Raw genomic sequence first — 22,661 nt, 5'->3', positions numbered from 1 at the left:
CTGTTTCTGATTCTTTCTTTTGAGGTGAGGTTTTCCTTCTAGTCATTTTGCTCAGTGCAGAGTGGCCAAAAGCAAATTGTATTGGGAAAAAGAGAAAAAGAGAGGAGAGAAAGAAGGAAAGAAAAGAGAAAGAGAAAAAAAAAGGGAAGAAAAGAAAAAAAAACGAGAAAAAAAAAAAGAAGAAAAAGAGAAAGAAAAAGAAAGGAGAAAAAAAGGGGGTGGGGGAAGGAAACAAATCAAAAAGCAAAACAAAACAAAAACAAAAACAAAAACAAAACAAAAAAAAAAAAAAAAAAAAGAACCACAGGGGAGTATCTTCTGATTCTGTGTACTTTAAGTCCCTTGGCTTCTCCTGGAAGTTGTCCGTCTAGCTGATCTTCTGGGGGAGGGGCCTGTTGTGCTGATTTTCAGGTGTTAGCAGTTGGGGGAGCCGCTGTGCCCCTGCCTGGTGCAGGGCTCGGTGGGGGTTGTTTACCCCGTGAGGCCGCAGGAGGAACAGCCCCAGTGGCGGGGCAGCTCTGGAAACCTGGATTCAGCTCCGGCAGGAACTCCGTCTGCAGGGCCTGGAGGCTCCGGGGCGGGGCCGCTGATCTGCTCAGCTCGGGGCAGGAGCGTCCTCGCTGTCCTGGGCCCTCCCGGCCTCTGCCTGTCCCGGGGGAGGCGGGATCCCGGGCTGTGTCCCGGCGCCCTGGGCTCCGGAGCCTGCGCTGTTGGATTCGCGCTCCCGGGCCGCGCAGCCCCCTCCGCGGAGCCGCCGCCCGAGCCCCTTCAGCTGCTCCGGGTCCCGCCGGGTCCCGCCGTGCGCGCTGCAGCCCTTAGGGAGCTCGGCGCACTCTCCTGGGCGCGCAGTTGCTCTGTTACTGTCCCGGGGAGCCCGAGGGCATCCCCGCCCTCCTGGGTCCTGCTCCACCTCCCTGCGAGCCCCTTTCCGCCCGGGAAGGTCGGTGCAGCTCCTGCTCCTCCGGGACGGGGCTCTCCTGTCCTGGGGACACTCGCCCCGGCCTCAGCCCGGCTCCTCGCGGGCCCCTCCCCCTTGGAGGCCTTTTGTGTCTTTATTTCTTTTTCCCCGTCTTCCTACCTTGATAGATGCGCGAACTCTTCTCACTGTTGCATTCCAGCTGGTCTCTCTTTAAATCTCAGGCCGAATTCATAGATTTTCAGGATAATTTGAAGGTTTTCTAGGTAGTTTGGTGGAGACTGGTGATTTGGGGACCCTACTCCTCCGCCATCTTGCTCCTCCCTCTCGGTAAAATTACTTTAAATATCTAAATTTATTTTACCTCAGACATTTCTATGCAGAAATTAAATTATAATTATTTTTTATTAGCTATGAATTATGTAATTTTGAAATTATTTATTAGAATAAAATACTGCCTCCTTTGCTGAGCTTATATTATTTTATACCAATAACTATGTCTAGAAATTATGTGAAATTATATGTCTGTATTATTTAGTGATTCTTTTTATACATTAGTGATTCAGTGAAATGGCGTTTTGTTTTGTTTTTGGTTTTTGGTTTTTTTGATGGACTTCTCAGATCCCTTCGATTTGCTCAGAAGGTGTAAAGTTGTCAAATAAATCTCAGTCCTGGGCATTTTTACTATTTTATCTGGTTATAGGTCATTCAGTTTTAGACCATGTTAGGTGGAGAACTAAGATATTACGAGATAAAACAGAGAAGGCATTATTGAATGAAGGAGCTTAATGAAAGAGATTATGTCAAAATAAAGGATTTCTTTTTGCATCTAGAATACTGGTGTTTCATTATTCAATCGAAATAGTCAATGAATATTCTGAAAACACCTCCAATGTAAGTTAAGTAGGCACTTGCCACATTTCTTGCCCTCATGAACAAGTCTAGAAAAGGAGAGATTCTGCATGATAATATATCTTCTTACTTCTGGATGATACTCAGATAATTCTAAAACAAGGAATAATATGTTTATGAAAAAAAATAAACATAAGGACAGAGTCATATATGAGCAATACAGAAAATTTCAGATGCATGTAACACATATAATTCCTTTTTTATTAAAGATTTGTTTATTTGAAAGAGAGTGTACCTACATGTGGGCATGCACATGTACCTGTGAGTTGGAGGAGAAGCAGAGGGAGAGAATCTCCAAGCAGATTCCTGGCTCTCTGTGGAGCCCCAGACAGAGTTCAATCTTCTTTTGACTCAGGAGATATGAGCTAGGCCAAAACCAAGGAGTCAGGGGCTTAACCAACTGAACGTCCCAGGCACCCCTAACATATGTAATGTCTAACAAAGAGATCTCTATTTGAAATCTCTATTTGAAATACTTGATCCAATTTTGTTTTTTAGAAAAAATTATTGAACACCCATTGTGCCTTGGGAATGGTAGACTAGGCTGAGGCTAATAAGGCTTATTACCTTTTTCCTCAAGGAGTTATCAGTCTTATAGTATTCTCTCTAATGAAATTATACCTGCTGGTACATTTCCCCAGTGAATGGCTATTTTTACATTACAATTTGTTCTATGTTAAAGAAAATTTCTTCTAGGATACCTGAATAAAATGTTTGTACTTAAAACTTAGTGAATTTGTCTTCTTTTCTTTCTTTCTTTCTTTCTTTCTTTCTTTCTTTCTTTCTTTCATTCATTCATTCATTCATTTGATATGTAATGTAACATTGTACTCTTGGCCAATGTTGTTTAGCAGAATTTGCCAATCCATTATATGAAAATAAGCATCATGGTTAGTACAAAGGTCTGATTTAGTTATTGGGATTGTTGTGACTTGTTTTACCGTAGTAACATAAATGTCACTGCTAGAGCCATATTATCCTACTAATTATATGTATAAAGGTACTTCAGTACCCAAATGAAACAATTTGCAATATGTAAATACCTTTGGATGGTTTGATCTCTTGAGATTAGAACAGAAAATTTAAAACCTATACCTAGGTTTGAACATTCCCAAACTATTCAATTGTGTTTTCTTTAAAAATGAACATAAAAACTCTTTGTAGAACTATTTCATGTTATATGTTATAAATAAAATTATACTTTAAAAATGTCAGGGCTTACTGACACCTTCAGGAAAGATTTCTTTTTTATTTCTCCTCATCTACATATTATCAGTACAAGTCTGCAATGTTTTGATCTAATTGTTTATTCCTATATAACATGTCTTCAACCTTTTTCATGTATCTCTGTTCAAATGCATCTATGAAAACTGAATTTGACATGCTTGTGGTATATTCTAGATCCTTTAATACTCCCGGCTCATCATCTTAAGAGTTTTCTTTGTCTCCTCGGTTTTGTTTATACTCTACATCCAGTCTACCACTCTATCAGCAAATCCTGCTGGCTCTCCTTTCAGAATACACACATTTTTCTCCCCACTTGACAACTGCTCACTAACCTCCACTTCCACCACCATTGTCCGAGATACTATCATCTTTTGCCCATATCATTGACATGACTTTCTTAGTCTCCTTGCTTTAAGTATCACCTGATTATAGTCTATTCACAACATGGTAGTCAGAGTGAGATTGTATAATGTTTCCACTATGTATTTTTCAGTGACTGCCAAAGCCATTTTATTATTTTTTATTTTTATCCCAATATATTAATTAAACATACAGTGTTATATTAGTTTCACATGTGCAATATATGTACCAAAGCCATTTCAGGATTAAAAGCCCCTCCATGATGAGAACTTCCACTAGCTATGCCTCCCTTTACCATCTGGCCTCATCTCATATTATATACCTTAAGAGCACTATTCCTGAAACTGTATCAAGCAGGTTCCTGGCTTAGGGCCTTTGCACTTGCTGTTCCCCACCTATTATGTCCTGATACACATTCCACGTTGCTTGCTGCCTCTTCTCTTTTTTTTGGTAGCTGATTAAATATTACCCTCTCAGACCTTGATGACCCTACTTTAAATTGTGCCTTCAAATCCAGCAATTCCATTTTCCTTCTCTGCTTTACTTTTCACCTAGTACTTTATATTATATGAGATATTTATTTTACTTTAATGTCTCTCTCTTCCTCTACTAGAATGTAAGTTTCTTCAGGGCAGGGATCTTTATTTTGTCCACTGATGTATCTGCATTATCTAGACCAGTGTTTGGGAATGATAGGAATAATAAGTACTTAATTGATGGAGGAAGGAAACAGGTGGATACCAACCATGCCATAAAATTTATTGGCCAGCCAATAAAATGATGAAAATTCTCTAACAGTTATGACCTCATCACAACTTTTTATTTCTATAGGTTTTTATACACATGTCCTCTGCCCATCCCCCATAATTTAGGAGCTAAAGATATAAAATTGCAAATTTAAAAAGTAACTCCCATAGGATCCTCTTCCCTGTCTGGATGGAGCATGTGCTTTGCTGTCAAACTTACTAGGTTTGAATCCCAACCCAGCCCTTGATGGGCAATGTAATCCAGCTGCTCATGTAAACCTCTCTGAGTCATACGTACAGTATCTCACTTCTTAACCATTTTTTTTACCTTCAAAAGTGACAGTGTCATATGGTTTAACATAATAATAATAATAATAAACAACTATGATCACGTTGACTAGAAATAATGTTTGTTAAAATGCCTGGCCCATGATAGTTGCTTAGTCAAATTATATTATTTCTGGCCATTCTTTCCTCAGATGACATTAACACAGAGATTCACAATTAAAAGAGACTGTAAATTTAAAAAGAACTGTGGAGGTTTTTTATAATTTTAGCATCAATGTTTCTACTTTTTAAGCCATTTGTTTCAGATAAGTGGGTAAACATCTGTAAATGTTAAGATCCACATATAGAATGTAGCCTTTTTACAGACATACACATAATAGCTATAAGTACAGAAAATTTCACTTTTGCCTTATTTTTTTAAATAAGCTTTTATTAAACTAACAATATTCTTTTAATTTGTGATGAATTTTAAAGTTAGATTGTTTTAATTCATTGCTTTTTTTCCTCCCTGGTATCATATGGTAGTCACTCAGTAAATTAATAAATTATTCATGAGGTTTTTACATTAACATTTTGAGTTCAGACATACTTTGTTTCTAATTAAACATAAATATTTTAAGTAATGATTCAGTCTTCCTGAGTCTAAACTGATCTTTTGTCCTTTAATATTCTCAAGTGTTTTGAAAAATTAGCTCACTTTTGGCTGTCTTGATTATTCTGGTTGAGAGAAGTAAAAGTATGTAGACTGATTTCCACAAAAGTAAAACACATACTTAAAAAGAAGTATATATATGCACTTCTCAAGCAAAATGTTGCAAGAACTATAATATAAAATATCCCTCTTAGAGGGATAATTATTCAGTTCAGTGTTCTTCAAAGGGCCACTAACCATCTTGGTAGAAATTAACAGATCAAGTGTGAAAGACCTATTTGTTAAATAATCTATTACAGGATCATGGATTTCTTTAACCTCATTACATGTGGTTATTTAGAATGTATGTGTCTAGCAAAACACAGATAAGAAATGCTAAGGAGAGTATTTTGGATTTTAGGAAGTTTAAGTAATAGAAAAAAATCCACTGCTGTTATGTGTTTTCAAATTTAAAATACGAGAAAAGAAAAATGCTGCTCCAGAATGTCATTTGTTTATCATTTAAACTAGAGGATATTTTCAGTAAAGGAAAATAATTCGTGGTGATGGTATCTGAGTATATCGTATTTTTTATTCCATACCTAGCCTACTTTACTCAGACTTCTAATCAAGTACTGCATCACATTATACAAAGTTAAGGTGAACAAAAATGTAAAGATACTCCTGAACAGTAGAGAAGTACTGTTAATGATATGGTTAATGGTCTATAATAACAGAAAAGGCAGCTATACTTTAAAAAGACTACCATGATTTTTTAGAGGTATTTTTACCAGTATAGGAAGTGTGAGCATATGGGATTGTGTATTTTAAATTTTTCTTCAAGAAGTAGAAGCTCTTCATTCATAACCTTTACAAGTAAAAAGAGTAATGTGAAATTTAAATATTAAAGAGCTAATAAAAATGAAATGTGTTTACTTGTTATGGAGAATGAAATAAACAAAAAGCTGTTTAGGATAAATGTCTAAATATCTGTACCAGAGTTGATATCCTTAGAGTCTATACTAGAATTTTCTAACATGAACAGTTGTGAGTTATTGAAGAATTTCCTTATCAGTGTTATTTAAATTATACCTCACTTCTCATCCTTTTTGTGTTGTGTAATCTGCTGATATAAGTGCAAGAGACAAGTTTTAAAGATGTTTCTGATGGTCTACCCTGCTGAACTCCCAAGTTAGTATCTCCTTGTTAGCTCAAAACTATTCTCTATGGAAGATTCTTACTATTGTCTTAACCTCAGTTCACATAATATAGACATGAATTTTGTAAGTGTGCACTGTTGATTACACATTAAATAACCTGAATGGTGTCTTTGATGAATGTTCATCATTTGAATTCAACAGATAAAGGCAAAAGAATATTCCCTACTCAAAAATACTGTATCCACTCTAAGTTACATTTTATAATACACTGTTAATTTATGATAATTTACATTTATAATATACCATAGGATAAATGGGAATGACAGTAATATGTTCTGAAACAATATGGTTCATAAATTTAATTATTACTGTGGTCATATTGATTAAACCAAGAATAACTTTACTGGGTTTGTAAAATTTAGCCAAGATAGTCTAACAAATGCTTTTACATTAATTTCCTAAGCTGAATTTAGCACAAAATATCTCAGCACTGAACTAGTTATATAAGGCCAATGTGAGGTATCACTTGAATAAAAAGCATTTGTTATGAGAACTCACTTAAGAACTTCTGGTCTGATAGGATATTTTCACTTTTCCAAAGTAAGCTTTGAAAAATGTAGTAACTAATCACAGAAATGACTCTTGGTCCTAGGAATCCTACCAGTGCAATCTGTCAGATGCATGGGGACAACAGAAGAATTATAGGAATTTACATCATTTTGTGAGAGGGAGTGTGTGTATGTGTGTGTGTTGAAAGTGAGAGGTATTTGTAAGTAATTTTCCTCTAAGTCTAAAAAGGTTTTCCAAGTTGTGACAAACCATTGTAAATTTATATACAGATTAACTGCAGCTATGCCTTTTCAAACCAGTAGTCTGGCATCTCAAAAGGCAACAGTGGTCATCAAAGTTAGGCATATAGGCACATATGTATTACATTGAACTCTGGCCTTTGTACTTATGATGCCATAGACAACTGTATTACACAATTGATTTATCAAGAGTCTATCATTATTCCACAATTTTCCAAATTTAAAAAAAAAATCCTTATTTATGTTACTTGTCCTATAAACTTGTTTCACTAGTTCCCCAATTTACCATTGATTATAGATGCTCTAGTACTCTTGAATAACATATGAGTGCAACTGTATTCTATGTTTTGTGAATTGGCCTCTCTCTTTCCACTTCACTGGACCTCATCTGCCCTTTCAATTCTCATTTATTGATTCTGGAAGTTATGGATTGGATAATGATAAGCTTTGAAACCACAAGCTACTATTTTTGCAGCTGTTGAAAATGAGAATTAGCTAGAGAGTATAGAATTACAGTGACAGGGGATGCTGCTGCATATTTTTGGGTAATATCTGCTGTGTTATCTTAGCAACTTCATCAAAGGGAATGGTTCAAAATGGGAGAAGTAGGGATCCCTAGGTGGCGCAGTGGTTTGGCGCCTGCCTTTGGCTCAGGGCGCAATCCTGGAGACCTGGGATCGAATCCCACGTCGGGCTCCCGGTGCATGGAGCCTGCTTCTCCCTCTGCCTATGTCTCTACCTCTCTCTCTCTCTCTGTGACTATCATAAATAAATTTAAAAAAAAATTTTTAATTAAAAACATTTAAAAAAACAAAAAAACAAAATGGGAGAAGTAGAAGAACTTAACACTTAGAAAAAAAGTGAAATGACATTCTTAGAGTTAAAATATATGTACAGTGGTAGGTGATAACAAGCTGCTTAGCTTCAGACTTACTCTGAGACAACACTGGTGTAAGAAGTATTGAAATATGACTAAGCTTGTGTGAACCTGGAGACAAGGAGAAAAGATTAGATGGCAGGACACATGGGTGGCTCAGCAGCTGAGCGTCTGCCTTTGGCTCAAAGCGTGATCCCAGGTCCAGGATGGAGTCCCATATCAGGCTCCTTGCGGGAAGCCTGCTTCTCCCTCTGCCTGTATCTCTGCGTTTCTCTCTCTCTCTCTCTCTCTCTCTCTCCCTCTCCCTCTCCCTCTCCCTCTCCCTCTCCCTCCCTCCCTCCCTCTCTCTCTCCCTCTCTGTCTCTCATGAATAAATAAAAATATTTTTTAAAAAAGATTAGATGGAGATCAATATGTGTGGAGGCAGAATAATATTGTATACTCTTACTAGTATTAAGAGTTTAGCTCAAAAAGCCTAGTTCTTTCTCAAAAAGCAAATCCAAGGACATCACACTTTAGTTAATTTTGGTAGAGTTTTGTTTGTATTTTGCTTTTTATTTTTGGTTTTTGCAAAACAAAGTTTTTAAATGGTTTTGTAATATAGGGCACATGCTCTTAAGCTTTTCTTGCATTCTTGATCCAAGGGAGCACTAAAAAATCTACCAGTTGAATTATTCAGGAAAATGTAGTTATAAATAAACTTATCCAAGAATGTATTGAATTCTATTTTTTGCTAAATTCAAACTATATACTTTTTATATAGGAATAGAATAAGTTATTAAAAATAAAATAACATTGTCTTCTAAAATACATACTAAAAAGGAAATAAAGGAAAGTAAAAGAAATGTTCAAAAAAATTTTTTTTCTTCTAATGAGAACTTTTGGGATCAACTTCCTTAACAACTTTCACATGTATCATCCAACAGTGCTAACTGTAGTACTCATGTTATACATTACATCCTTAGGACTTATTTACCTTAAAACTGGAAGTTTGTACCTTTTGACCACTTTTCTTCAACTCCCTTTCTCTGGTTATCTCTGGTAACCAGAAATCTGATCTCTTTTTTTATGAGTTTGTTGTTTGTCTGATTGGTAGATTCCATATATAAATGAAAGCATACAGTGTATCTTTCTCTGTGTGATTCATTTCACTTAGCATAGGTCAATCCACATTATTGAGGAGACTACAGTTTTAATCCTCAAGCAGTTGATGTTATGTAAATCTTTGAACCAGCTTCTTAAAATCTTGTTTTTCCATGTCATCAACTCTTAACTAGAAGCACTACCACACCTATCGATCTTATTCAGACACATCTTAATACTAAAATACTCAGTGGTCTTCATAACGTTGTGCTATTTCTAGCTTCTTTAAGTCAGCTGAGGATAGCAGAACAGTTATTCAATTGCTTTAATGTGGCTAGACTGAATTCTTTCATATAAGCAAATATATAACCACATGTAGGTTTTTTTATACTTTAAAACTTTTACTTAAGCCATTTTTAATGAAAATATTTCAAAATACTTTACACATCCTTTAATTTTAAAAAATAGTAAATATTTTATTTCCTCTTTAGATCTAGTCATTTTAGAAATGACCTCACCATATTATATAACCCAATAATATCTCACAAAATTTTTAAAAATGTAATCCTCTTTTCACTTATGCTAAATGATCCCAATGCTAGAATTTTCTGTTTTTAAATATTTGTTAATCATATATTGTCAGTTCATAGCAACTACAGAGCTGAGATTAATAGTATTCCTTCCCCCAATTTACATTTTATGCTTTGAATTCATGAGTCATTTTTATAGAGCAAGTTACAAAGATGGTGTGAATTTTTTTTTTAAGTTTTGAGGGCCTCTAGTAATTAAGGAGGTAATTGACTTCTGGATAAGTGAGTTTTACAATTCTTGAAAGCATTCTTGAATATAAATTCTTGAATAGAAATTTGGTAATTTCCAGGTCATAATTTGAATAATATATTATAGATTAAACCACTCAACTCTAAAATCTTCTGTGGACTTGATTTTAAAAGCCAAAAGCCAAAATAATGGAAATTACTCTTCTGAATGTTGATACATCAAACTGGTGAAATAAAAATGAAATCATTAAAAAGCAAGGTGTTAATTGCATAGGAAATGCCAAACAGCTGAGATGATAGGCACCTGTTTCTGTAAAACTATCAAAAGCATGAAAATGATCCTAATTTGTATATTTTCCCAAGATAATAACTATTCCTAACAGTTATTTTTGTTAATGGCATATGGAAAAAGATAGTAAAATCATGGGGCACCCTGTTTTGTGAAATTAGTATAATTAATCACAATCTTGGCTTAGTAATTAAGTAGTCAGTCACCTTGCCAGAGTAAGTTCAAAGGCACTTAGGTGGTTCATTTAAGTTTATGATTTCAAAATATTGAATTAGGCACTGTGGCCTGGAAAGGAACATAGATTAGTGAATTAAACAGATACCTCAGCCAAATAAAGCTCCAGCCCTGGCACAGCTTCTTACTCCGCTGGATGACTTGAGCAAGTCATTTAACCCCTCTGTCTTTCAATTCTGTGGCAGCCAAGTGCCTAATACCTCTGAGAAATGTAGAAAGAAGTTAAATTAAATAGAACTATACCTATTGGCAAAAAATAGATGAGCAGTGTGCCCAGGTGGCTCAGTAAGTCTGACTCTTGGTTTCAGGTCAGGTCATGATCCTCAGGGTCATGAGATGGAGCACCACACAGTGCTCCACACTCAGCAGGATGTCTGCTTGAGATTCTCTTTCTGCCGCTCCTCCCTACTTCTAGTGTCTTTCTCTCAAATCTTCTTTTTTTTTTAAGTGAGCAGAATTGCTAGTAAGCTAATATAACTTAAAAATCTAATTTTAATTGTGTAACCTTTGATCATTGAGTAATCTTTAGGCATAGTTCTCTAAAAGATTTCAATGTGTATACTCTGCCAACATTTTAGTAAAAATCAGTTTGCATCTATAAATTCAGTTCCTTTCCTGGTTTGAGTTTCATTGTAGGCCAGATAGCCTCCTGAGTAAGGTTTATTATCAAGTAGTTTCATATCAGCAAATTGGTTAACCCAAAATCTATAATTGCTGAAAAGCTCATGCTTGAATAAGTAGGATTTTCTCTGCACTCAATTCTCTTGAAAGAAACTACAAGTTTAAACATCAACTAGACATGCCTAGTTTATCTCACTAGACCTATACAGATTACTCTGGCATCTAAAATACCATGGCCTCACATAGAGTGGTCATTCTGCTGAATCTGAGGTATGCAGGATCCACGAGTGCCTTTTCAGTTAGCACAGTCACATTCAGACTGCTATCAGACAGGATCATCATCACCTATATACTTGGCATTTATCTAATGTTTCAAAATGTACATAATATTTTATACACCTTATCTGTGCATTTATTCATATATGCATGCATTTATAGACAGTAGTCAGTGCTAGGTGTTGAAGCTAGAAAAAAGTCCTGGATAGATATATGAACACCCTATGACAATACTTTAGGAGGGCAGCAATACAACCAAAAAGCTGCAAATGGAGCCTAGAAAAGGCTATAAGGAAGACATAACTTTGGAGCAGAATATCGAAGATTTCTAGATAGGAGAGGGAGAGTTTCCAGACAGAAGAAATAGTGACAGGAAAGGCACAGCATTATCTAAGAGCCAGGACTAGTTGAAGAAGAGTGAGGCCCTTGATGGAGTTGTAGGGCTCCTGGGGGAAAAGAAGTATCAGAGTCAAAGCTAGAAAAGTAAAGTAGGAAGACCTTTCAAGAACAAAGAAGCTTGGGCTTGGCTTCTAGATGGCAGAAGAGAGGCATAGACAGAACTCTGTTCTGCAGATGATTTTGCAACAGTGAGGGGTAGAGAGTGGAATCTGTAGGATGTGACCGCAGAGCAGGAGGGGTTAGGAACACCTAAGAGCCTGAATCAGAGCAGTGACCATTAGCCTAAAGAGGAAGAATGGATCTGAGAAAGATTTAGATAAGTGAAGAGGCACTAGTGATCAGCTATGTGAAGACTTGAAAGAAAAGTGAGTGTCAAGGCTTTTGGTTTGGGTAACTGAGTAGATTATGTCATCATTATCCAAGATGAGTGGATACAAGAGAAAGCAAATTTTGTAAGGAAAATACTTGAGGTCCATCTTGGGTACCCTACTAGGTCTAAAATGTCAGGATAACCAGAGATATTATGATGCAGTTAAAAATATGAACTTGGATCCTAGACAGGTTTAAGGTTAGTGATAGAGATTTGGCAGTCTTCATTATATGGTCAAAGCCAGAGGAATAAATGAGATAGCCAAGGGCAAGCAACAAGATGAAGAGGCTGAGGATATACCCCAGGAAATATCATCATAGCTGGTAATGAAAAATTATATGACTTGTGGAAGACAGAATATGAGAACAAGACTAGTAAAATTGTGGTCACTTTAGCAAAAGTGAGGAAGTCAAGAGAAAGAAATTTGATGTTTAGTTTTTAGACAAGTTGAGTATTTTCTTTCATTATCAGTAAGCAGTAAGACATGCTTCTTTATATCTGAATTGTTTCCATTTATCAGTTGTATATTTTTTAAAGGCTACCTGACCATCATTAAAAAATGTAGTATATTTTGGAAAGGCCACTGTATTGGGAGTCAGAAAGCACTTGAGTTTGTTCTGGACCACTGTTCATTCAAATATTTATTAAACATGTACTATGCTAGATGTTGGGTTGCAATGATAAGGTATCCACCCCTGAGGAGTTTACAATTACATAAAGAAAATGTAATCAAATACACACAATATGTAAACACATGTATACTAAGTGCTTTTAAACACCAATTGTAGGACATGTATGAATTTAAAACAGAGACCTCTCCTAAAATGAGGGTCAGGGGAGGCTTTTTCAAAGAAATAATAGTTGAGATCTGATAAAAGAAGTAGAAGCAACGATAGGGGACACTTTTCCAAGAAGAGAGGATAATATATATGAAGGGCTGATAATAGAAGGAATCATGGCCATTTTGAATTTCTGAAAGTAGGCTATATGAGTGGAATGGAGAAGATAAAATAAAAATATTTGAATGGGTCTGGTGAGGTGGTCAGGGTCTAGATTATTGAAGACTGCATAGTCTCCAGATACTTATCCTGGACAAGAAATGATGCATGCTTAAACCACAGTGGTGGTGAAAAAAGAAAAAAGTAATAAGTAAGACATTTTAAAAGACAAAATCAACAGAACTTGAAAGATTATATAGGGTGGGTGGGGTGAGGGAGTCAAAGATTATTCTCAGGTTTCTTTCTCGTTTGTGCAACTGGATGATGATGTTGCCATTCACCAAGAGGGAAATCTCTGGAAAAGCAAATAGACTTGTGGGGGTAGAAGTTCATAAATTCAATTTAGGGTATGTTGAGTTAAAGATTCATTTGAAATAGCCAAATGAAGATTCCAAAATAGGCATTGATACCAGATCTGAAGGAAAAGACTAGAAGAAAAGGAAGTCACAACGTGGGAGTCATTGGGACATGAATGGCAATATAAAACACTAGAGTGGACAGGATCATAGGGATACAATGTATGTTGAGAAGAGGGCCTCATATTGAACCTTTAAAAGGAATCGAAACTTTTCAAGTCCAGATAGAGAAAGATAACATAGCAAATGAGAGTGAGATCATGTGACCACGTAATTAGTAAGAAATGCAGGAAAGAAGTGAGAGTATTTCAGCATGAAGGAAAGGAGTAATCAGCAACACTGTACCTTTGGGCAGGGCCTATAATCTGTGTATGTACTGATTAAACAGGTAATGTTTGCATATCTCAAAGCCTTGATCAGATTTGATCCTTGTTGATCTGATCAGATAAGATCTGCTAATGTTTGAGAAATGTTGAAATCTGTCATTTTATTATGTAATCATTCTCGGTTTCTTGTTTGGTTGATTTGTAACACTGGGACCATTCACACTCTTATCTTACTCTTCCAGCCCTCTTTAGAACAATGAAAGAGCTAAAAAGATATGAATTTAAACATGAAAATGTTCCTAGTTCTTTTGCATAGTTGCATGGGAAGCAATTATACTCAAGATCTGGAGCATCTCTCCCACTCACTTTTCTCTCCTACATTTCCCCTAGGAACCTGGAAATCCCCAGAAACTATTTTGGGACCTGTGGGTATAGGCTTGAGCATCTCCATCTGTAAATAAAACTACTGGGTAATCAGTTCTCTGTAATTAAAATGCTAGCTAAGGGTGGAAAAATTTTTGGTATTCAGAGGATGCTGCATTGGTACACTCTTCATGTTAAGTGTTAATTAGTGACACATCACAAGCTATCCCCCACTTTGACTTCTGGAATGTTCAGTACTCAATCTTTTGAAAGAGGGAAGGCCAGATGATAGGGGCCTCTTCCTACAGATCATAGGCATCCAATCACCTAGTACACTGAGTGTCGCTTATCCTCACTGCTGAAAAGTAGAGCTAAATAACACGAAAACCTCATTCTTCCTGTAGGTCACTGTGGCAATAGTCTTAACTACAATAGACTACTATGTACAAATGATTCATTTCCAGACTTCTGCTTTTCTTTAAAGAGTCAGCTGTCATGTGCTGTCTATGACTCATTCAAGCTCCTTTACCCCAGGGAAATAAACACTCTCAAGATTTCTGAGTTCCAGGCTCCTCTGAAGCCAAAATAGTCATATTGTTTTTATAATGGTGCAGCACAGAAGCATTCTTACTAATTCCCACTTGCTCTGCTGCCAGCTAAAGGACCATTGTTTCTGAACCTAAGAACTAAGAGAGAAAGGAATTTGTGTTGCTTTGATTATGCAGGACAAAAATTAAGCCAGTTGTATCATGTAAACTATGAAAGAGCTAATACTTCCAGTGATTTAGAGGGAGAGAAACGGCCATATATATGCCTGATATTTTAATTCAATATGTTGCTTATCAGGGAATGCAGAGACTTTTGGGAAATTCAGAAAGTGACCTTGAACTTTTCATGCTCTATAAGCTGTCTTAGCCTAATGAAGCTCTACAAAGGGCGCTGACCTTATGTTCATTTTCCCCCTTCTAGTTTTTAAAAATTGACACTGTTTTCTAAACTATAGGCTTTAACTTAGAAAACTAAGAAATGTATTAGTTTTAAACAAAGATTTAATATTGAGGATGAAGTTTTGGTAGTCACACTTTCTTAATCTCATTCTCTGAGTACCCTCTTACCAATGTCCTTTATATTCCAGAATCGGGTCAGCTGTCATGCATTTTTGCCAAATGTTCATACTGTTGAGGCCAGAGACAGATGAATCACTTATTGCCAAACTAAATTAAGCTGAAATGTGCCATTGGCAGCATCTCTATTACAGAATTATTCCCTGCTACTACTTGTATCAGTGTGGTTTTGGTGCTTGGATATATTATATTCATAAATCAAATGAACAAGGGCAAAAATGTTTTAAATGTGTGTAGTAGCTAAGAAACCTTATGTTTTTCCCTCTAATAGAATTTAAATTTAATTATGTAACTAAATATGAAATCTAACCTATATAGTGGTTTTTGACATTATAAACCTTAACATTATTAGCAACCATTTTATAGACAAATCATATTTTATAGGTTAGTGAAGAAATGAAGTCAAGTTGTGTTTACAGGATATTTGTATTAAATAAATATAATGCAGATAACATAAATGTTTAATTTTGTGGTTAAAACATTTAATGAAGATTTGTTTCATTAAAAATGCATACTAGTTGCCTTTAATCAATAACAAAAACAAAACTTCAGCTTTTTCTGTGATGAATAGCAGTTTCACTAAGATAAAACAGATATAACTTTTTGTGACTCTCCCAGTTTATTTCCAATGATTTAAGGAAATAACACAAGGTTCTTAAGGCAAAACTCAGGGAAATTTAATTTTTAAAAATTTCATGCATTAATTTCATTGGTAACAGAAAAATATCCTGAACTCAGAAGATTATCATTAATAGCAATTGATCAAATTCCATTGCTCATTATTGAGCATCTGTTTTATTAAATACATTGGAATAAAACTTAGATGATATAAAAAATAACATTCCCTCTCCCCCAAAAACACACAGGGAGCTTTTAATTTAGCAAGAAAGGCAGTTACACAGTGAACAAAGTTTAATAAGAATTTAAAACCAGTAATAATTTAACTAAAGGCGTTATGGTACATAGCATATGCTTAATTACAGCATGAATGATACATTGTAGGCATTCAAAAAAGGCAAAGAACACTTGCAGATGTTATCAGAAAGGAATTGACTGCATAGGATCTGAGCCAAGCCAGCTATTAATAATTTTACCATTTGTGGGCTACAAAAAGAAAGCATGTTTCGTGTTGGATTTGACAGTTCTCTAGGGTGGCTTCCATCTAATTATCTGCCTACGTCCACATATTGATTCATATGTTGGTTTTCCAATATACAGAGTTTACTGCAGTCCCCTTGTATAAATATGATGGCAATTATAGTGTTGATATCCCCTTTTGTCGAGTTGATTGGACTGAATAATAAAAAATAATTATTTAAAGTGTCTCAATGTAAAAGATCCATCTATACTCTAAAGATAGACATTTGTTAATGTTCAAGAGAAAAACATTACAAATTCAATTAAATTGATAAAGGTGATGAGAACTTATTTTAAAAATATATAGGCTTGAATTTCCAGGTGACTAAGGGTTCTGTTAAAATACAGATTCTGTAGGTCTGGAGTAGGACCTGGTAATCTGCGTCTAAGAGGCCCCTGAAAAATAGATGACGCTCATCTCTGCAACATGAGCAGCTAGATTATAGAGAGAATAAGACCATGGTTCGGGGAGGGGTGTGTCTTAAATGGTAATACCCTGTTTAAGAAAAATGGCAATATTGTCAGAATTTTGTGACAATAAAGGACAAAGGTCATATAAAACATTCCATGTTTGCCTTTAGCACGAAAGCAAGAAATCATCAAAGTCACTGAACAACTGATTGAAGCTATCAACAATGGAGACTTTGAAGCTTACACGTGAGTAGAGGCACATTTATTTTGCTTTCATGCATATGACAAGATATTTTCTATGTGAATGCATTCTTCAGTGTACTAGAATTCATGTATATTTAACCCCAGGTTTGATGTCAATAATAGCTTTATTTCAGTGTATAAATTAAGTGTCCCCAGGAGAGAAATAAATTGAGGATTTAGAGAGGAAAGACAAGACTTCTGAAAGGAGGATTGGAGCTTTCTCTGTCAATGCACAGACTTGGAATCATCAGCACCTCCATATGGGGAAGGCATTCCAGGCAGAGCATTCATGAGAGTAAAAATACAAGAGAGAAAAGCACCAAAAAAAGGCATTTTGGTTTAAGAAATGTTTTGCCTCACAGCTCTGTCAAGGTGCTGGGACAGAGAGAGAAAAAGGGAGAGAGATCAGGAGGCAACATGAGGCAGCCTTCTTCTTCATCAGGCAGTACACCTCAACTTTATCTTCATCTCTTTTATGAGTTTGTTTCTTGGGTAACAATTTATTTGAAGGAAGGTTCAAATTCTTAAAGTTTATAAACTACTGGGTCATAGGGTATATAAATTACAGGAAATCCCTCCAATCATAAAAATAAAGCATACAAATAAATAGGACATGGATGCTTACTTCACAAAGTATGTGGGTCAACAAGTTAGCTATTTAGATGAAGATAAAAATCAGTTTAAGCCTTCCCCTTATTCCGTACAAGTAAGTTCTTCTCAAATGAAAGCGTTAAAGGCAAAAAAAGAGATAGATCTTTCTAATCAGAGATCAAATTCAAAGTTTTAAAGCGGGGGAATTAATCACAAATGAGAAGATAAAATGCTTAGGCAACCCAAATTGGTAAAACATGTATACTTAAAAAAAAGCCAAAATAATAAAAAAGTCAAAATACGCAAATTTGAATGCAAGAGCATTTTCTGCCAATCAGATCAGAGATAAAAACTACTGACAACCAGAGGGGTGCAGATACTGCAGAACTATTATGATTTTCCTGCACCACTGGATGGGGTATAAAGGGAGGCAGACAATTAGGTTAGTGGCAGTGGCAGGGATTGGAGGGGACATTTAGTTCTTATATACCAGAAAGCATTTATGAACTTTAAAATTGTTTTGATCTTCTAATTTTACTTATAAAAATTTAACATAGTATAGATTTTTATGGACAGAAATTATAAACATATTACTGAAGCAGTATTCATTCACAATAGTGAAAAATTGGAAGCATCTGTCCAACATTAACCAGTAAGTAATATGTGGTTCATTTAGTACAGTGAATGTTGATGCACAGTTTCTAGCTATCTGGCGAAAGGCTTATAATGTACAAAAGTATTCCAACTACATAAAAAAAGCATTAAAAATGGAATGAGATATGCCAAATTGGTTTTAAAAGGGATAAAAGGATATTGACTCTGGAACTTGAAATTATGTGTGAGATTTTTTTCCTTGCTTTTTTTCCCCAAATTTTATGTAAAATATTCCTTTTATCCTCAGTTACAAATAGCCAGAGTGCTTCTTATAAATTAAATGTGTATATGCATATACATTCAAACACATTCATATATATATATATATTAATATATATATATACACACACACACACACACACATACATACATACATGTGTATTTGTGTGTATCAACTATTTAACATGGGAACGCCTGGGTGGCTCAGTGGTTGAGCATCTGTCCTTGGCTCAGGGCATGACCCAGGAGTCCGGGACCAAGTCCTGCATCAGGCTCTCAGTGAGGAGCCTGCTTCTCCCTCTACCTATGTCTCTTCCCCTCTCTCTGTCTCTCATGAATATAAATAAATAAAATCTTAAAAAAAAACTGTTTAACATGATTTAATAAAGTGCATTTAAAATGAAATAGTACAATATGAAGTTTAAAAGAGAACTCTATTGTCAGAGACAAGAGTTCCCTTTTAAATTGTTGAGAAGTCTGTGCCATAGAACCTGCTCTTTTATTCTTTTTGCTGATAACTTTGTTAGACCTATAGGATTCTCCAAACATGAGAATACTCTTTAAAAATGTTTTTTTGTTTGTTTTTGTTTTTGTTTTTTTTTTTTGGTAATAGCATTCTCCTGTGGAATAGTAAAAAAAAAAAAACCTTTTGGTGGTGATGATAATCAAGCAAAACTGGAATATTTCCTATATTCTCAGACACTTTATTGTAGGGTATTTTAAATAATGCATAATGCAATCCCTTGGAATCATATCAGTTTGCCTATGGAGGCCTATAATCTGGTCTGATGTTGCATTCTCAGGCCCAGGGATAATCAAACAGGTCCTTCCATTTAGGAGCTTTTTGGATGTAGAACAAACTGGTAAAGCTCTGTCATCTGGTCCTTAGAACACCTGTTCAGAGTATGTGTGCGGACATATATACATCAAATGGCAGCTTTGTGAATGCTTTATTAATCCAAAGCCTAGGACAGGCAATAAATACATATATACATAGGAGAGAGAGAAAGAACAGATTAACAGGTTTTCAGATATATTGACTCTTTTGATGGTTAGGTAAAGAGATCCGTCATGGTACAGTGATTCTCAGATTATTTTAGTGCCAATATAAGGTAGTAAAAAATTTTGACTCACCTATGTTGACAACTGAAAGTCATATTTATAGAGGAAGTAATAGCCCCAGCAGAATAAATTTCTGTTACCATAGGAACACTGTTCTTTTCGCATTTTGCCTCTTACAAAGAGATCATATATATTTGACTCCGAGCTTGGAAGTACCTGCCCACTAGCAAGTCTAAGGCAAAAATGTAAAATGCCTCCCCGCTACCCCTGCAACCCCTGCCTTTAAGGCTTTTTTTTTTTTAACACAAAGAATAATCACTGGTCTGTTTTTTTTTTAATTTTTAAATTATGTACTTTTAAAATGTTCTTTGAAAAAATCAGTTCCACATTCTATGAACAATACTGTGAAGAACCATAGTGAGTTAGCCTTTTGAAACTTGTATTTCTGTTCAACAGTTAAAATGTTTTGCCTCCCAAATGGGGGGACTATTTTATTCTGTAGCCCCTGAATAGTCCCAGATCCTTTTATCTACTTTGTAAACTTCCACCAATTCCTTCAAATCAGATTTTATGTCACCACCTCTGGGAAGCCTACCTTCATCACCAAAGGCCGAAAGAACTGCTTCCCCCTTTATATTTCCATGGATTTATATACAAACCCTGTGCCCAGCACTCACCAGATCAAGCAGCCTAACCATCATTCCCCAAATATACTCTGCATTCTCACACTACTTTGCCATTGTGATTGCCGCCCCCTCTTACCTACCACCTTCTACACACCTGTAAAACTGCTACTTGCTCCTTAAAGCCAAGCTTACATTTTTTGTCTTAAATCTTTCCTGTCTAGTATGTAAGTAATCTAGTTTTCAAGCACTTTGTATTTATTTCTATTCCACTCTTAATTGTTGCATTATAATTGTTTCAAAGAATACCCACTACATAGTAGGTGTTTAACAATTCTTTGTTGAATAAATTTCTCCACAGAAAGCCTACTGGCTTTCTCTGAATATTTTTAAATGTTGTATCTCTTTGTTAAATTACGTTTCTAGGATTAAAAAAACTAATACGTGCATTTTATTAATTTTATTTTTTTTTTTTTTTTTTTTTTGAGGTCCCTTTTTTTTTTTTTTTTTATTGGTGCATTTTATTAATTTTAAAAGTTCAATAAACTTTCAATTCAGCTTTTCCAGAAAGTATAGGATGTGACACATGCCTTCAAATCAATAATATAGATATTTGACATGACTGTAGAAGGTGTCAAAAATTGTTCCAAAATTATTTAATTTCAGAGCCAAAGTTGGTTTTGTATGACTTGGACAGTGTATTGTACTTGGACAGCACTTTAAAAATGAGAAAAACTGGAGAAATACTAAAAATTTACCTTGGAAATATAAAAAAAAAGCAGAAATTTTTAAAAAGAGATTCCTAAAGTAGTATAGATTATCATCTGCTGGAACTTGCTATATTATCTTGCCCCATCAGAGTTTTCTGCAAAACACTCTTTGCTCCTCAACCCACCGTGCCAAGGACTGTGAAAGAAATTTTATATTTTGTATTTTTTAAAGAGACTCCTTCACTGTTTGATAAATAAGAGTGGATATGTGTGTAACAGAATATATTAACTCATGTAATGGTCATTTTCATTATGATTATTTTTATTTGTTTGTCCCTACAGAAAAATCTGTGACCCAGGTCTTACTGCTTTTGAACCTGAAGCTTTGGGTAATTTAGTGGAAGGGATGGACTTTCACCGATTCTACTTTGAAAATGGTACATATATTCTAAATTTTATAAGATGACTTTTCCAGCTTCTTGTTGAATTTCTCCCAAATTTGCAGTTTTGTTTGCTCTATTCTGCAGTGAGAATTTTACATCATAAAATTTTTTATATTTGAAATTTTTAGGAAATGACAAGCTTAAAGGTTTTGGTGTTTTTAAAACTATCTGATTTATAGAAGGTAATGTTGATTGAATATACTCCATTTAAGTCACAGTGAATGTATGATATCAGCTGTAAAATGAATCACCAAAAAAGTATTCACAAAACATCATTTATATATGAAAAAATAAAAGACACCACAGCATGTCAGAATACTTGACATAAATTAGTGCTTTCAAGCATATTTAGTGCTCACTTTTCAAAGTAAAATGTACATGAAGATGAGTGGTCAGGTAAATATTTCAGTTGCCATTACAAGAATTTTAGTGGTCTCAGAGGAAACAGCCATACAACACATGCCCCTGCAGAAATTCTTGAGGCCTTCAAAAAAAAAAAAAAAGGGTAAACCAGAAATTCCTTTTATCTTCTTTTCCTTATACTTAAAGACTAGGTATTGTGTTTTGTTTGCATGATGAATAGAATTCACCCGTTTTCAGTGACTTCTTAGAAATGAAAGAAGAGGTGTAGTAATGATTAGGATAATCAAGCCCACTTCTAGTAATTATAAGCATTAATAAGAGTGTCTGCCCTGGCATGGATTTTTAAGTTAAGATATGTTTAATGAATTACTTTTTCTTTATATTCCCTGGGCATTTGAGAGCAAACAAAGAATTATGTAGTAAATTGGCCTTAAATCCTCAGTAAATTCTCTCATTCTCAATGTTTCTTTCACTTGGTTCTCCATTGATACCATCTCAGTCCTAGCAAAAGAATTAATAATTAGCCCATTAAATATTTAACTTCCTTCAACACAAACTATATGTTATTCTTTACCATAAATATATATTCTTCATAATGAGGCATTCTTTTTATGTAACTGTAGCACTGAGTAATTTACTAAAATATTTTCTGAGAATAGGAAGCAGGTTTGGACAATAGGTAAAACAGGTCAGCCTGTTTAGTGATCTAAAAGAATGACATCAATGATCATTTGTACTAAATCTTCACATCTCTTGGTCATTGAATAATTAGAATCTGTAGCTATTGTCAAAACACCAAAGGCTAGAGCCTTAGGAGGCCTGCTTAATCAAAGAATGAACTAGAGGATCAGAATCAGGCCAAATGTCCAACAGCCAAATTTTGGATTTTTACTGGATGACTACAACTGGACTATCAGGAAATGGACTCTATGAAGTAAAGGGGTGACAGGATAAGATGGGGAAACAAATTGGAATTAATTAATGGCCAGGCTTTATTCTAGACAGTTCTATCCATATATGATACTTGTTATATTTCCCTTGTCCCATATCCTATAGCAACT

The 22,661-nt window shown here is 35.2% G+C and overlaps 1 protein-coding gene across 23 annotated transcripts in view; it reads left to right on the top strand.

Moving 5' to 3' along the window:
- Window positions 1-22,661, top strand: part of CAMK2D (calcium/calmodulin dependent protein kinase II delta) — a 309,843-nt gene that overhangs the window by 282,014 nt on the left and 5,168 nt on the right. For all 23 annotated transcript variants that reach the window (XM_072810436.1, XM_072810438.1, XM_072810440.1 and 20 more), the window contains 2 exons: window positions 16,863-16,938; window positions 21,137-21,231. In XM_072810436.1, coding sequence (XP_072666537.1) covers window positions 16,863-16,938; window positions 21,137-21,231 — 171 coding nt within the window. The remainder of the gene's footprint in view (window positions 1-16,862; window positions 16,939-21,136; window positions 21,232-22,661) is intronic.

This window comes from Canis lupus, chromosome 33, assembly GCF_048164855.1.
Source record: "Canis lupus baileyi chromosome 33, mCanLup2.hap1, whole genome shotgun sequence".
Taxonomy (NCBI): domain Eukaryota; kingdom Metazoa; phylum Chordata; class Mammalia; order Carnivora; family Canidae; genus Canis; species Canis lupus.
Note: the sequence above shows the minus strand (reverse complement) of the source record. Positions and strands in the feature narration are given on the sequence as shown.